This window comes from Chlorocebus sabaeus, chromosome 11, assembly GCF_047675955.1.
Source record: "Chlorocebus sabaeus isolate Y175 chromosome 11, mChlSab1.0.hap1, whole genome shotgun sequence".
NCBI classification, from domain to species: Eukaryota; Metazoa; Chordata; class Mammalia; order Primates; family Cercopithecidae; genus Chlorocebus; species Chlorocebus sabaeus.
Window position 1 is genome coordinate 38,399,834 of NC_132914.1, and position 17,230 is coordinate 38,417,063.

The window sequence follows — 17,230 nt, forward strand, 5'->3', positions numbered from 1 at the left end:
TTAGAGGCTAATTATAGTAGTCTAATTTTCTGCCTCTTTTTAACTGTATTCTGTTTCTTCAATAATAAACATATGCTGCTTCTTCTATAATTTAAAAAAATCAATGTTGAAAACCAAAATAATATAATCATATTCACTGTCTTTCTTGATGTTGTATTTTGCTGGAGAAAATTACATAGCTAAGCTAAATATAATCCCAAGGTTATTATTCCCATTATGTGAAACTTATATAATGTGCATCTCTTTTAGTTTTTCATAATCATTGTGCTTTCACACTCTCTTTGAAAGCTTTGCTAGCCACGTTAAGTTCCCCAATGCAAAATAGCCGTTTGTCATGATTATTCATTTTTAAAAGAAGCCTGAGTGCTGTGAGTTCTTGGTTTTTCACCATTTTACACCTAAAATCCTATTTAGTCTGACCTAGAGAGATTCCCACTTACATTCTTCTCAGTAGAAACTGTCTTTATGTGATCAAGATGTTTTGAAGGGAATCATTATTTTTTGACCTAAAGGTGTGCGTTGCCCATTGTCTCCTTTTGTGTATTTGTGGAATGACTCCTGGAGAGTCATTCATCAAAACAGAGAGGAAGGAAGGAATAGAAAACTATACGAAATTCAGCAAATTAAGGAGGAAATTCAGTTTTCCATTTAACTAGTTAGTGTGTTCAGCCAAAGGAATTTCATGTGGGTAAGAGTTACCATATGATATGTCTCCTAATATTTAATTAAACCAGTACCATACTTTTCCCTGTTTCTGTAGTTTTCTCTTTTTAATGTGACCACAATAGGTTACGTAAGCTCATTTCTAACTCTATAATTTAAAATAGGTGTACACACACACACATAAACAGATAAAGTGATAATATGGTAAGTAATCTTAATTTTATTTATAAAATACAGTACGGCAGATTAATCATGGCTTTGGAGTTATTAGACGTGGATTCAAAATACTATTTCTTCATAATAGTCATGAAATTCTAAGCAAATTATGTAACCTCTTCGAGTTTCACTTAGCCCGTCAATGAAATGAAAGCAAGAATGTTAATAGTTTATAAAGTAATAGAAATATAGATAAATAGATGTAATTGCTTAGCGTAATGCTTATATTCATGTAAAATACGGTACATATTTTAAAGTGTGCACTGTGTCTTCGCTTTCTCCTAACATTTGCTCTTCAATAGCCTCTGTTAGATTAAGTGATAGCTTGTTACTAGCCTCTATTAAATTATGTAACAGCTTTGGGAGAAGCACTTCATATTTAGAAGAAAATAATTTCTTCTAGATGATCTTAGCTACCGCTGGCTTCTAAATGAATTTCCTGTATTTATCACAATGGATAAACGACGATTTGTGTCTCAGACAAATGGCAATCTCTACATTGCAAATGTTGAGGCTTCTGACAAAGGCAATTATTCCTGCTTTGTTTCCAGTCCTTCTATTACAAAGAGCGTGTTCAGCAAATTCATCCCACTCATTCCAATACCTGAACGTAAGTATTTTATTTGTTACACTCTGTTTTCGCAAGGTTGTCTACATATGGTATACTTACCGTAATGAAAAGAAATACCCAGTGAGGACTAGCTGGTTTTTCAGGAAGGACAATATAGAAGGGGATGCATGTTGAAGGGGCCAAAGGCTTGGTCCTAAGCTTTTTGCGTTGAGAAGATTCAGTTAATAAAATTGCTGTAAGAAGGTTGTGTTCGGATGAGTTGCCTCTAGCTCGGGAAATACACAGGGGACTGATACTTTAGTCAAGTTCTAATGTGTTGGTTACAGTGGAAATCGCTGGCATCTACTTTTTGTTTCACGGCCATTCCTACTTCTTAGTAAGCTCATGAAGAAATCAAATGATTTGTAGATCAAAACAAACAATAGTAACTGTAGAATTTTTTTAAGTCATTTTGATTATTTTGGTATTTTTAAGAAACTATTTACATGATACAAATAAGTACAAAAATTGTCTTTTGTAATCTGCATAATCAGCGTATGGTGCTACCCTGGTAGTACCACGGCGGATGACCACTGACAATCTGATTGGCCTTTCCCTAAGCTCCAATTGAACTACTTCCCCTTTAAAATGCACTGCTGCTTAAGAGAATCAAATCACAGTATACTTGCTTACTTTACATTATTTCTATCCAAGTCCTTCTGCTACATTAATATCAGCAAATTCAAGCTCATGAGAGCATACCAGCTTCAGATTAACAGATTTAGGTCTGGTTCCTGCCTTTACCCCTAAGTACAGTGTGATGATGGGAAAAATGCCATAATACCATTGAGGTTCCATTTTTATTTTTCTCTGCAAGACAACGCTCACATAATTGGTATTCAAAAAATATTGTTGACTTTCTGGCTCATTTTTCTTTTCTCAGTTTTAAGAGATAATCTCACCCCCTACTTCATAGACTGAAAAGAAGCCATCATGTAAAAATTCTCTTGATTTTCTTTCTACTCTTCCCCAGAAATACACTTGCAGTTCAGCACTTCTATTTATTTTCTGACTTTTTGTCTCAGTATCAAAAATATTTCTCCCCCTGCTCAAGCTAAATTCTCCAGTTGTTCTGGTTCATTTGTTTCAATTAGAAACTTCACTACATCACTTATTTTCTCCTTTCCTGAATCTTCAGATTCTACTCTACTTCATTCTCTCTGCATATTCTCTTGTATTCAATGCAATTTTGAATTATTATGAATTCCTATTTGCTAAATCCAAAGGATACTTTGCAGTCCTTATTCTGTTCGAGCTTTGACACTGCCTCTTCTGCCTTTCATGAAGTTTTCTTTCTTCACCTAATTTCCTGAACTTTTCATCTCCCTTCTGCCTCTTTGACAAATTGCATAGAATATTCTTCACAAAATATTCTTCTTTCTTATATTTTCCTCTAATCTTTCCTGATATTCTCACCCACTTATACATTTTCAACAGTATACCTTTTCAGGAGACTCCAAGTTCACAGCTCTGAAATTTTTCTTGTGTTTAGATCTCAATTCTTCCTGTATCCTGGACTTGTCCCCCCAAAAAGCTCTCAAAGATGTTAAGCTCAAAATGTCACAAATACACGTTATTTCTCCCCAAAACCTTCTCCTTTTCTTTAGCTTATTTAGCAACACAATTTTATTTCTAATAACTCAAGGTAGCATGATTTATTATCAAATCCCAATTTCCACTGATCTTCGGTACAGCTAACCCAGTGGTTCTTAATTAGTATGTAAGCACCTGGAGAGTTTTGGGAATAATGCAGGACCCAGACGTATTGATTCATCAGGCCTGGAATGTGACCCAGGAATCCACAAGTTGAACCAGTATCCTAGGTGATTCTGATGATTGAGCCTTTAATCTACACCTTGAGAAACACTGATCCAAGGAGCCGTCCTGTTGATTCTGCCTCTAAAATACAATTTATATTTACTATTTCCTTTCTGTTTTCACTGTAACTATGCCCTAGGTTTGGCCCTCACCTGTTTTGCCTAAAGTGTTGAAACAGCGTTTTATGGACCTCTGAGATTGTCTTCTATATATATTTCTCCTCTCCATGCTCCATCCTTTAAAAATGCCAACAAGGTCTTCGACTTAAACCAAAGATATGATCCATATTACTTCTCTTACCAAGTCCCTGTGGTAGTTACTTGATACGATTTTGCTGTGTCCTCACCCAAATCTCACCTCGAATTGTAATAGTCTTCACTTGTCAAGGGAGGGGCCAGGTGGAGATAATTGAATCATGGGGGGCTGTTTCCCCCATACTGTTCTTGTAGTAGTGAATAAGTCTCATGAGATCTGATGGTTGTATAAAGGGGAGTTCCCCCTGCACATGCTGTCTCTTGCCCACTGCCATGTAAGATTTCCCGTTGCTCTTCCTTAATCTTCCACCACGATTGTGAGACCTCCCATTATGCAGAACTGTGAGTCAATTAAACCTCTTTCCTTTATATATTACCTAGTCTCAGATATGTCTTTATTAGCAGAGTGAGAACAGACGAATACGTTACTTATTGAGAAAATTCGTCTCAAAATCTTTCTATCATTTTTTCAGTCCTTCTAGATTGTGGGTTCCAGCTCATATACTTCAGCATCATTTGAGTTCCTAAACCTTTTAAAATTCCTTGCACACTCCTGGAGCTTTGTGATAATATGCTGTTTGCTCAACCTGAACTGGTCGAATTTAAATGCCATATTTGCCTCAGAGTCCTATAGCCCTTACCTACTTCTAACTACCCTCCTCATCAGTCACTCTTTCAGAGTACCCATTTTGGTTTGGGTTATATATCATTATTTATTTATTTGTCTCTTTAGTATTTTACAATGTGAGGTATACACTCAATTTGTGATCCTAAATAATGCCTTTCACCTTTCTGAACCTGATTTTCTCTGTAAGCCTGAAGGATTAACACATCTTTCAGGACTGATATGCTAAATAAGTGTTTATTTTGAAGAGTGCTGTGTTGTCTGAGTAAATGTTTTCCTTCTTTCCCTCTCTCTCCTTCTCTCTTTTCAATTTGTTTCCCTTTGCCTTTATCTCTGGGCATTTCTTTTCTCCTTAGTTTCTTGCCTTGCATCTTTCTTTTCTACTCTCTTCTCCTTCTTCTCTTTCCTTCTCCTTAATTTTCTTTCTCTATCTTCCTGAGTTCCATGCAGCAGTGATCACAATGTTTGCCACGTATCTGTTGTTCACTAAAGACAGGAATTTTTTTTTTTGAGACGGAGTCTCGCTCTGCCGCCCAGGCTGGAGTGCAGTGTAAGCTCCGCTTCCCGGGTTTAAGCCATTCTCCTGCCTCAGCCTCCCGAGTAGCTGGGACTACAGGCGCCGGCCACCTCGCCCGGCTAGTTTTTTTTGTATTTTTTAGTAGAGACGGAGTTTCACCGTGTTAGCCAGGATGATCTCGATCTCCTGACCTCGTGATCTGCCCATCTCAGCCTCCCAAAGTGCTGGGATTACAGGCTTGAGCCACCGCGCCCAGCCAAAACAGGAATTTTTTTAGTAAATTAAGTCACGTTGGTTATGCAGCTGTCAGAATGAGCCAATATTTATGAAAATGCTGGGAAGTTATACTATATTCATACTGTGCATAAACAAACAAGTCTATCCATTATGATATGACCAGTACCTGTACAGAGAAAAGCTTCCATATTGAAGCAGCTCTAATCCTACAGAATTACCATGTTTAAGAGTAACTACTATTGTGCCTAATAATTAGTGAACATTTGTGTTTCTCTTAATATTAGGAACAACAAAACCATATCCTGCTGATATTGTAGTTCAGTTCAAGGATGTATATGCACTGATGGGCCAAAATGTGACCTTAGAATGTTTTGCACTTGGAAAGTAAGTATACTGACACTTTCATTAATATATATAGAAATAGTACCATTTTAGGAAATAAATAATTGTTTAGCTATAAACATAAAGTAATTGTCTTTTAAGTGTGTGAAACTTTAGCACTGGTATCTTCTGTTTAAAGTCCTGTTCCGGATATCCGATGGCGGAAGGTTCTAGAACCAATGCCAAGCACTGCTGAGATTAGCACCTCTGGGGCTGTTCTTAAGATCTTCAATATTCAGCTAGAAGATGAAGGCATCTATGAATGTGAGGCTGAGAACATTAGAGGAAAGGATAAACATCAAGCAAGAATTTATGTTCAAGGTAGATATATTATTTTAATTTTGTATAAATTTCATCAATATCTTATTTAAAACCATTTCCATACTTGAAAAACTACTATATAATGATTAATAGTTTTAACAACAGTGATGTATGTTACATCATGGAGAAAGATAAAATATTTCTCATATGTCTAATGAAGTCACAACTATGAGTTATAGAAGTTATGAACTTATTACCAATTGAACCATAGGTAATAGCAATGGATCAATAGAAGTGTTATTGGTAATTTTCAGAATATACACTTAATGTAGTTTGTTTACTCATTTTATCACTGTCTTTTTTGAGTATCTTTTTATTTATAGAAGAAGCTATATGTTATGACTTAGTTTAAGTCAGTGGTTTGCAAACTTAAGCATGCATCAACATCACATAGAGGGCTTGTTAAAACACAGATTGCTGGGCCAAACTCTCAGAATTTTTAATTCAGAGGTTTGTTAAGGGTTCATGAATTTGTATTTTTAACAAATTCCCAAAGGATGTTGCTACTATTGGTCCTGAAGCCACACTTTGAGAACCACTGGTCTAAGGAATCTTTTTTTTTTTTTTTTTTGACAAAATTATCTTGGCACAAACCTTTCATTTTCACACATTAAAATAAACTTACATTTGGGAAGAGAGATTTTTTTTCGGACCACATTGGAAACTTTCCAGACTGAAACTATAATGTTCCACAACATGAACCTCGCAGGTCACAACTAAAGAAACATGGAGGGCTTCCACAGGATTATTCATTTTTAACTCTGGCTACTGTTTCATTTCACTTTCTCCTGTCTCTCCCAAAAAGGAATAAAAAATTTGACAGATTCACTCATACTCTCTAAAAGTGTTGTTTCCATCTCCAGTTTTTCTTCTCTCTTAAATGCACTCCAACATGATTTGCATCTCTACCTCTCCACAGAAACCTTTCTTTTCATCATCACAGACTTCCATATTGCTAAAGCTAACGATCAATTCTCAGTTGTACTTGTTTGATCTAACAGCAGTGGTTGTCACAGTTGGTCCCTCCTTTCTTCATGATTCACTTTCTGTGCTTCATGTTTGCAACCCACTTTGTTATTCATTTCCTTGTATCATCTTTCATTCTCCATTGCCTTTCAACTCCATACCTTTCTAACATTGGCGTGATCAGGGTTCCATCTGTGAACCCCATCTCCATTTCAGTCACTCCCTTTATGATCCCATTCATGATCATGGCTTTAGACACATTCTATACCCTGAATGCTCTAACCCAAACATTTACGCTGAACTTCAGACTTGTATATCCAATGCCACAGTAATGTTAATGTGATAAATATCAAGTGTGCATGAAATGGCCTCCTGAAAGGAAGAAAATTCTAGGTAAGATCCTTTAAACTTTTGAAATAAATCCACCACTTTCTACTAGGTTTCTTAAGCTTATAGACCTGTTTTTATTCAACATATTAAGAAAACTACACTCCAGGTTCTCAACAGAATAGTATTTTGAACTGTCTAATATCTAAAGCCTTAGAAGAACCAAGGTGACAGAGCACGTATTTATAGCAGGTAATTTAAGATAAATGTTATTTATTCTTTACTAATGCAGCATACTAAGTATTATCTTTAGGTCTGATCACATCACTAGGTTACATAATTAAGCCATATATAGAATGTGTCAATCCAGTTCAATTATTCATTATATGATGTAATAGCAAATGTCTGTGTTGTCCATGTGAGGCCAAGACAGGAAGGGTGCTGATATTCCTGTATTATGTATTGCTAAGATTGTATACAAAATAAAACATCTCTCAATTAACATGAACATATCCACCAATATTTTAAAAAAAATCTCCCTATGTTACAGACAAATGTAATGATAAGTGAAAACATGTACTAAATGAGATTATATATGCTGTAAAATATATAGGTGTACATATGTCTACATGTATAATGTATACATTATAATGTATATTGTTGATGGTATTTGGTGACATAAAAATGTTTTCTAGTTTTCAAATTTCTAGTATTTTATTATTCGTTAAATGCTTTTTATAAGATGTATATATTGCTTTTGCCATAAAACTAACACAAGTTCCCAGTTTCAAAGAAAATTAAATATTATTCTCCACTCAGGATTCTTTCCTACTACTTCCTTTTTATTTTATATTAATTTATTTATCTGCATTTATTTGGACTAGATAACTGAAATAATCAAAAAGACTGTCAAATTGTTTACTTGCTTGTTCTCTAGAAATATTTTTTTCTTTGGAAAAATTTTAGCATTTTCTCATTTTTATGGATGTTTCTTTAGGTATAAAGTAGATCAGATTAAAGAATGAGACTGAGTTCAATTTTACTAATGCATGGAATTCACCAATCATAGCTACTGTATATAGTTTCTAATATGGAAAGAGTATATTTAGGTGTCCAAGTCATTTTTCTAGCACCACAGTAAGATGTTACAGTGGCCACTAGCTGAAAGTTCCATCAAAATGAAGATACTGTATACCTGAGGGAATGGGAAAAAAATCTGAGTCTTTAAACAAAATGTTAAGAGATGGTGTCATATTGAATTGAGATGTAATTCTTTAAAACCTCAATTGTCATTTTTACAGACTTGAAAGGTTTATGTTATGAGCAGAAAAAGTCAATTATTTTAGTACTAATTATAACTCAACTTTTCAACAAAACATGATTTACAAATGGAAAAATAATGAGTTATAGTTACCTCCTGCTGTAATAACACAGGATTTGCATAGGTTAAACCTATGAAAAGACAAGGCCTATTACTGAATTCGGGATACCTACACTGTCTGATGTATTCTGCAGAATTAGTTTAACTAAATGTAATATTTATACTCTGGAGATTATGATGGATCTTGAGACTTTGATTTAACATTTACAATGTTCCTTACTTTTTAGCATTCCCTGAGTGGGTAGAACATATCAATGACACAGAGGTGGACATAGGCAGTGACCTCTACTGGCCTTGTGTGGCCACAGGGAAGCCCATCCCTACAATCCGATGGCTGAAAAATGGATATGCGGTATGTATGTTCAAGTGCTTTGCTGTTCCTGAGTCCCTGTTCAAGCAGTGTTTCAGGGTGGTCCTGGGATACATTTAGCAGGAGAGACAATAGAGAAAGGGTACTTGGGCCCTGAAATATAAAAGCTTCTGAAAAAAAGACAAACAAAAACTGAACATAAAGTATCTTCTTTCAGTTTAAACAACTTTCTGTAATCTTACTCTACCTTCTTTCTCTCTCTCTCCTTATTTTTTCCTTTGTTCCACTTTTCCACCCTCTTCCTACTCATCCATCTCCAATACCTGATATTGTCCTCTTTTTCTTGCCACTATTTTCCTGTACCCCACAGAGACAGAGGTAAGAGTGAAGCTCTAAGTCCTACCTTTGGCCCTGGGGACAAGTAGCAGCAGTGGGATTCTTCTCTACCTTCCCACTGTAATCTCCCAGCTGGTCCAAGAGGGGAAAAGGTGGACTCTCAGCTCTGTAGGATGAATAGAACAAGAGCCTTTGGGCATGGTAAGTGGGTTTTCCTTTCCCATGCCGTGAAAATCCCACTTAGTTCATCTTAGGTAACAGTGGGGGCAGATGAACATAATGTATCTAAATTAAAAGACAACCAAGCCCAGACCTAAGTGAAAGTATTTCTATTAAAGTCCATTGAGAATATGTTTCAATTTTATTCTTTTCAGTATCATAAAGGGGAATTAAGACTGTATGATGTGACTTTTGAAAATGCCGGAATGTATCAGTGCATAGCTGAAAACACATATGGAGCCATTTATGCAAATGCTGAGTTGAAGATCCTGGGTCAGTATCATTTCTAATTTCTGTTAAACATTCATCAAGAAAGTGACATAGTAAAAAAGATGCCGGAATATCCATAGATCACATTTGATTTCACATTACATTCTTTTATTTACAATGTTAAAAACTTTTAACATGCGTTTGGGAACGAAATGATACGGTTTTTCCTTTCATTGAAGAACATGTAAGTAGGGAGAAAGTAACGCTTTAAACTTTTCTTATGCTGGTTGAATTTCCAACTACAAACAAATTCTTTCATGAAATTGCATCATTTTATTTTTAGCTAAGAAGCTGAATTCTATCATAAATTTGAAGGAACATGGAATATAATTGTTTTTAGCATTTTTTAATGATAAAGCACAATTTACACATGCCAATTTTGACAAGTCTTATCCTCTCATATGCCTGGAGAACTGAACACTGCCTGAAGAATCACATAACATTGAAGACTGATGTTAAAACACTGCATGTGATCAGCATCAGATGGGTGTCTGGCACTTCGGGGGCATTCTCAGTCCCTGGGTCTCATACACTACAGTTACTATTCAAAACCTTTAGGACATTCTGCTGGTCCCTTACTGCACCCTGACTCTCGCTTTTATATTGTATTCTTGTGCTCCATGAAAATTGAAATGTTTTGGCATAAAGTATTTCAACTTCCCATCCATCACTCAAAGCTATCTCTTTACTACATTGTCTTTTCAATATTTTTTATCTAGAGAAGAAAGCGTCTCTCCTAAGCAAACATGAAACAATTATTTTACCTCTTTGCTCTATATTCATTCCTTTTCACTTTCCGTGATACTTGATATCAGCAACTATTCATTCTTGTGTGTGTGTGGGGGTGTGTGTGTGTGTGTGTGTGAGAACATATGTCCACCAGCTGCCTCTCTTAGTCATACAGGATTTCTAGTCCTATATGATGCTTAAGCTTTCTTATCTCTTGTCTTTGGTGATTCTGAGCTGTCAAACCTCACAGACCATTTCTTCTCTATCTCCTTCATTGTCACCTTTTTCACCCTCTCCTCTGCCTGGCTAGAAATCTTGTTCTATCCCAGCATTCCATCCCTCTGATCCATTTCATTTCCTTTTCTGTATTCTACATTATTATTCCTGGATTTTTATTTTTATTTTAAAAACATCTAGTTAAATTTTTATTCATTTCCTATTACCTACCAGCGATCCCTTTTCTTATATCTCTGGCCCAGATAATTATCCTCAGCTTCAATCTCACTATAAATAATTCCTAGTAGCAACGTTCACTTGGATAACCCCACAGATAATCCAAGCTTAGCATGTCTGCAGCTGAATTCATTATTAATGTCTCCCACCCACACTCACATCTTCTCTTCCTCAAAGATTCTTTGTTCTAAAGAATGGCAGAGTCTACCACATCCCTTCCCCATCCAGTACATCCACTAATCTCCAATTTACACCAGAAATATCTCCCATTATGTCTACTTTATTTATATTAATTACAACTACTTTACAAAAGTCTATTTTATTGAGACAGAGTTTCCCCTATTACCCAAGCTAAAGTGCAGTGGTGTGATCTCAGTTTACTGCAGTTTCTGCCTCCTGTGCTCAAGCCATCCTCCCACCGCAGCCTCCCAAGTAGCTGAGACAACAGGCACAGTCCACCACACCCAGCTAAGTTTTGTAATTTTTTATAGAGATGGAGTTTCACCATGTTGTTCAGGCTGGTCCAGAACTCCTGAGTTCAAGCGGTCTGCCCACTTTGGCCTCCCAAAAAGTGTTGGAATTTACAGGCATGAGCCACTGTGCCCGGCCCTAAAGTCTTACTGTATCATGTCCTTTTCATGTTATTTGAAAGAGTTGTCACAAAGTCAAGTCATGTTGTAAGTAGTGAATTCAGGAAGTCAGGCTTTTTCTTCTAGCATTAGTTACTGAAAAGATAAAGCAATGACTCAATACGGCCACTTCTATTCTTACTGCACCTAAAGAAAATTCTTCAAAACATTGGTATCACTACAAATTGATTGACACTAAAAGAAAATGATAGAAAATGAGAGAGTTATAATAAAGAATTAAAGAAAACTATTCTCAATAAGTTAAGGCCATCTTAATTTTAACATTCCCAGCCACTTATTAATGCTGAGGATCATACCCTATTTCTTCCTCCTTATGGCCTAAATGTTCTGATAATATATTTACTGTAGTTACTTGGATATCAAGCAAGCACAAGCTCAGATATCTTTGGTACAAAGGAATAGAAAATCATTGTGACTCTTAGAGAGGAAGTCAGTTTGAATTCTGTCCCAAATGTAAATTTTATTTTCTGTTAAAGTTCATATCTTCATTTGTTTCAAAAGAGAAGTATAAAAACACCTCAGCTCAGACTGAAAGATGTCTATATATTTAGCCTAGAATTGCCAAATCATTTAATGGCTATTAATATAATTAGCAAACTGAACAATTTGATCCTCCCCAGATCAATAGCTCTGGACATGTTTAAATTTGTCTCAATCTATTCTATTCTTGTTTTTTATACTCTTATGAACAGTGCTTCTCCCTTCCTCTCTTTTCTTGGGTTATTTAGTTAATTCATGTTTTCATCCAGCAAATATTTATTGAGCACTTACTCTACACCAGATGCTATTCCTTTAATAGGCTCATATACTGCAATAAAGAACCAAAGAGATAAGAAATGCATCGTGCCATCTTCTTTTTTTTTTTTTTTTTTTGAGACGGAGTCTTGCTCTGTCGCCCAGGCTGGAGTGCAGTGGCCGGATCTCAGCTCACTGCAAGCTCCGCCTCCTGGGTTTACGCCATTCTCCTGCCTCAGCCTCCCGAGTAGTTGGGACTACAGGCGCCCGCCACCTCGCCCGGCTAGTTTTTTGTATTTTTTAGTAGAGATGGGGTTTCACCGTGTTAGCCAGGATGGTCTCGATCTCCTGACCTCGTGATCCGCCCGTCTCGGCCTCCCAAAGTGCTGGGATTACAGGCTTGAGCCACCGCGCCCGGCCGCCATCTTCTTAGTTGAGAGGAAGAATATCCCCTTATTTTTGCCACTTCCAAAACATACATAGGAATACAGTCTAGATCCTGTTGTTAGAAATTCAAATATTAGATAAATCTGAAGTCATTTAAAGGACCACACCAAATCAACTATTTCACTGAAATCTAAACTGATTCAAGGAAAATCCTTATTTGTAGATGAATTTTGGTTTTTAAAATATAATCCTATTAAATTTTCTTTCATGTTTTAGAAGCAATATGCCATGTCACACAAAATGTTTGTTGAGCCTACACAAAATACTCACTACTGTGTTAGGTGTACAACTTAGGTTGGTTGCTTACTAATTTATTTATTGCCAATTATCATAATCCAGACTAGCGAAACAATGGAATAGAATGAATCTTTGCCACAAAAAATGTCTTCTTCATCAGCAGCAGTGGCCGTACCTAGGAGCACATTAGAAGTGCGGAATCCCAGGCTCACCCCAGACCTGCTGAATGGACACTTTAAAAAGATCCCCAGGTGATTTTAATACAAAGATAAATTTGAGAATGACCAGACCAGTGGATGAAGAGTCAAAATCCAGATGAAGATATGCTTAGGCCTAGAAAAGCCTCCAGAAAGTACACAGTTACAGATGATTGTAATGTGTTGAAATACATGGATGAAATCTCTTTGGAGTCTGCCCAGGGAAGAGGAGAGTGAACAGTGGATTAAATGTGGGGACCTTGAGGAAAGTTAGAGCATACCATCAAGGGAGTAACTTTTAAAAAACTCTATATTCTGTTCTGATAATTATTGTTCTGTACTTGGAGGTAAGGATGAACTACAAATGATCATATACTCCTTAATTAGTTTATTAGAACCATTATTCCCATAGCTGTTTATAGATAGATCCTGAAAGTAGGGCTCCAGTTATTTTGGCATTTTGCAGAGTATTTGCATACAGTTGATGCTCAGTAATCGTATAAAGGAGGAGAGACTGCATTGTTTAATCAGAAGCACATGCTTTGGAAACAGAAGGACCTAGATTCAAATGTGACTCCCACTTGTTACTACCTGTGGCACCTTTGCTGAATTAGATAATCCTAATAGATTTCAATTTTCTCATTTATAAACTGGGTATAGTTCAGTCAACATGTGGTTTAGAGGATTGATTAGGACCATATGTCAGTGTGTATAATGCTGATCAATTTTCTTCAGCCTTTCACTTTACTTTCCTTCTGGAATTGAGTCAAAGCAACGGAATTCAGTGTTAATTTTAAGGTAAGTGTGTATAAAACATTTTATTGAAATTAAAGTTATTTATTGAGACAGGGTCTCACGGTGTTTCCCAGGCTGCAGTGGTGCGATCACGGCTCACAGGAGCTTTGATATTCTAGGTTCAGGTGATCCTCCAGCTCAGCCTCCTTGATAGCTGGGACTGCAGGCATGCACCAACATTTCCAGCTAATTTTGGGTATTTTAGGTAGAGATGGAGTTTCACCGTGTTATCCAGTGCACTCTCAAACTCCTGGGCTAAGCCATTTGCCCACCTCAGCCTCCAAAAATGCTGGGATTATAGGTGTCAGCCACCATGCCTGGGCTCTAATTAAAGTTTCTAATAATCAATTCAGTGATCATCAAAAACTGTACATTGGAATTGGGTGAATTTTATGTTACAAAGCATTAGGTATAGAATGCCTATTGGTGATAGCTGATCATATTTACTGAGATTAATCCTTTCCATTAACTATTAAAGGAGAATAGAAGATTCTACAACACAGAAGCAATGTTTAGGCTTTACAAACAGAAAGAGAAAAATAACAATTTGTTTTCTTTTTAGCGTTGGCTCCAACTTTTGAAATGAATCCTATGAAGAAGAAGATCCTGGCTGCTAAAGGTGGAAGGGTGATAATTGAATGCAAACCTAAAGCTGCACCGAAACCAAAGTTTTCATGGAGTAAAGGGACAGAGTGGCTTGTCAATAGTAGCAGGTCAGTGCTGAAACTAGAAATCCAATTGCAATAAACTGTTTGAAAAAGTTTATTTTATAAAAGACTTATTTATATGTGAATAATAAAAATGTTGTTTGCTCTAAATTATTTTTTTTCACAGAAGATCCTGTAGTTCTAAGATGGAATAGAAATACCTATCCCTGTCAGTATCTATTATAATGAAGGTTCAATTAACAGGACTCTGTAATGTATAAGGAATTTAGAAAATTGAAGCTCAGAGGTGTTCTTTCTTGTCTTGTTGTTATAAATTGCCCAATGTCACACAATTAATAAACAATGGGAAATAAAATAGGATCTAACATATTTTCCCCCAATATAGGCATCTATATCCATTCATATTCAACTGAATTTTATGCAATTAGTCTATTAAATATTTTTGTAGAAAAATAAAAAAGTGATTTCAAAGTGCAAATAATCTCTTCCCATCTTGAAATGAACAAGATGTTATCATCATCTTCCTTATAAGTGAACTATCTACCAATGTTTTGGTGGTTTGGGGAGAAGATGAAAAAGCAGTGTACAACTTATGTAGATTATTTGTGTAAAAGCTACACTGAACAGTTTGTATGTTTCCTAGAAGAAGTAATATTGAGTGCAAAAATTAGGAGGAGGAGAAAGCCAGAATGGGAAATGGGAGCGATGGGACATGGGCGTTGGCTTTGGGGTGTATTCCAGAATGTGAGGGCAGCATGCACAAAGACCCTGTGGTGAGAAGTTTAGAATGTGTAAGAAATTGCAGAAACTGAAATCAGTGTGATTTGTCTTTAGAGGAAAGTGGAAGAGACTTTAAGAGATGAGACATAATAAGCCAGATCATCAATGACAAAATTTTCTATGCTAAGGGTCTTGGGCTTCATCTAAGAGTAATGGAAAACTGTTTAAAGTTGTAAACAGGGGAGGACTAGGATGACTTTTGTCATTTGAAAGACAATTATTAATCAAGTGTAGAAAATACATTATTTTCTTCACAGTAACCCAATAAAGTAACATGGGAATTATCATCCATATTTTGATGTGTCTAAAGCTTGGTAAAGTTAAAGTGACCTTCTGAAAAAATATATTGATGTTATCTAAACTAGAACTTGAAGTTGTAAGACACAGATATGAATTGAGAATATGCCAATACAGCCCTCTTATTAGGATGAGCACAGGCACAGCTGTTTATGGAATGGGGGAAGAGGGCAGGGACATCAGGGGCTTCCCTGAACACATTAACTTTTAAAGTTAATATGTTTGACCTAAGAATTGTTAAGATTTTAACAAGAAGTGTTAAAGGAAAAGTCCATTTGTTCAATTTGCTGACATTAATGTTCAGACAATGAGCAATGCGGAGACCATGATCAAAGGGCAGCTGCATGTGTAGGTGCTTACTCCTTCCACAACCTAGAGCAGGGCATTCTGCATTGGACAAACCATTAGTTCTCCTCCTTGATAATAAAATCTTTTTCTGATTCTGATGAAGACCCATGTCATGGACCTCTTCAACTAAGGATTTCGCAGAACTATGTTTCATGGACTTGTTTTTCCTAAATATCAATATGTGTTCAAAAAAAGAAGAGAAAGATCTAGCTCCTGAAATTTTACAGTTTGTGTTATATTTTTAAAGCCTTTGAAATCAAATTGCATTATTTCCTTGATGAAAGAGTCTATAAATCTAATTTTTACTTAGTACTTTAACCCATTAATATCTCAGTGTAAATACCATTTTATAATAGATATAGTATTCATATGTAAATATATTTGAATTGTAAAATGCTACATATAAAAAGCTAAACATAAAAATTTTGGTGTTTATTTTGAAAAAGAATACCCAAGGACTAAGTAAATATTGGTCTTTAAGTATAAATATAATCTTATTCTTCTGAATGTAATTATAAAGACCATTTCCACGTAACTAAGTTCTTTCTGTATCTGGTTAGTGGCCTAAAGAGTGGTTTCTGTGATATTTGGGAGAAGCTATGTATCTTGATAAATGGTAATTAGGTTATCATTTTATGATTTTATTTTTGGCTCAAATGATATACTTTCCGCAGCAGAATTTCTTTGTAATTAACAGAATTAAGTTAGTTGCTAATTTAAATTCAATGGATTGCTATTAGCTCTAAAGTCACTTTTATTTAAACCACTTATAGGAAGGGATCTTTGTTAGTCTTTTCTACTCCAGAGGTTATTCTGGAGCAATTTTGGCAACAATAAGTGACCAATTGGTTAAAGACCAGATTGTTCCTAGTTTGTTTGACAGCTGATCTATATATCATAGTATCTGGAAATAAGGATACGATCTTGAGAGTTTAATCTATATTACTTTAAGAATAAGGATAATTATTACAAAAAATCAGGTTTTCTAAATATTTTTATTAAAAAATAATTTTAATCTCAAGGGAAATGTACCTGAAAGTATAAATGAGATGAATGACACATGGAATTTTGTATACCCTTTAAAGATGGTAAAGATCAATCGAAAACTAAGTAAGCCAAAAATATTAGCGTGATTTAAGAAAGAAACATGATTTTTTTTCCACTGCTACTTGATTATAATTTTTGTTGTGTTTCTTGAAAAATAATTAAATGAGAGGGATGTGGGAACTTGGCTGAGGACTTACACTAGAGCTTAGTGAGAAAAAGCGTGACCGATTAGTATTGATATTGTATGAATGTGTGTCCTCCAAGAGGCTGACGCCAGGAAGATTAGCTATGTAAGAAATTAATTAATGGCAATGCCTGGGAGGGAAAATAGAGAGGAAGCTGGTGGAGGCTTGGAAAAGTATTTTACTGAGATACAGGTCTCATCCCAGATGAAGG

At 35.7% G+C, this 17,230-nt stretch overlaps 1 protein-coding gene across 4 annotated transcripts in view; it reads left to right on the top strand.

The window, feature by feature from the left end:
* The window catches only part of CNTN1 (contactin 1), a 399,377-nt gene that overhangs the window by 246,807 nt on the left and 135,340 nt on the right, over nt 1–17,230 (top strand). For all 4 annotated transcript variants that reach the window (XM_073020625.1, XM_008002892.3, XM_008002893.3 and 1 more), the window contains exons 7-12: nt 1,283–1,489; nt 5,225–5,324; nt 5,461–5,642; nt 8,544–8,668; nt 9,337–9,454; nt 14,257–14,407. In XM_073020625.1, coding sequence (XP_072876726.1) covers nt 1,283–1,489; nt 5,225–5,324; nt 5,461–5,642; nt 8,544–8,668; nt 9,337–9,454; nt 14,257–14,407 — 883 coding nt within the window. The remainder of the gene's footprint in view (nt 1–1,282; nt 1,490–5,224; nt 5,325–5,460; nt 5,643–8,543; nt 8,669–9,336; nt 9,455–14,256; nt 14,408–17,230) is intronic.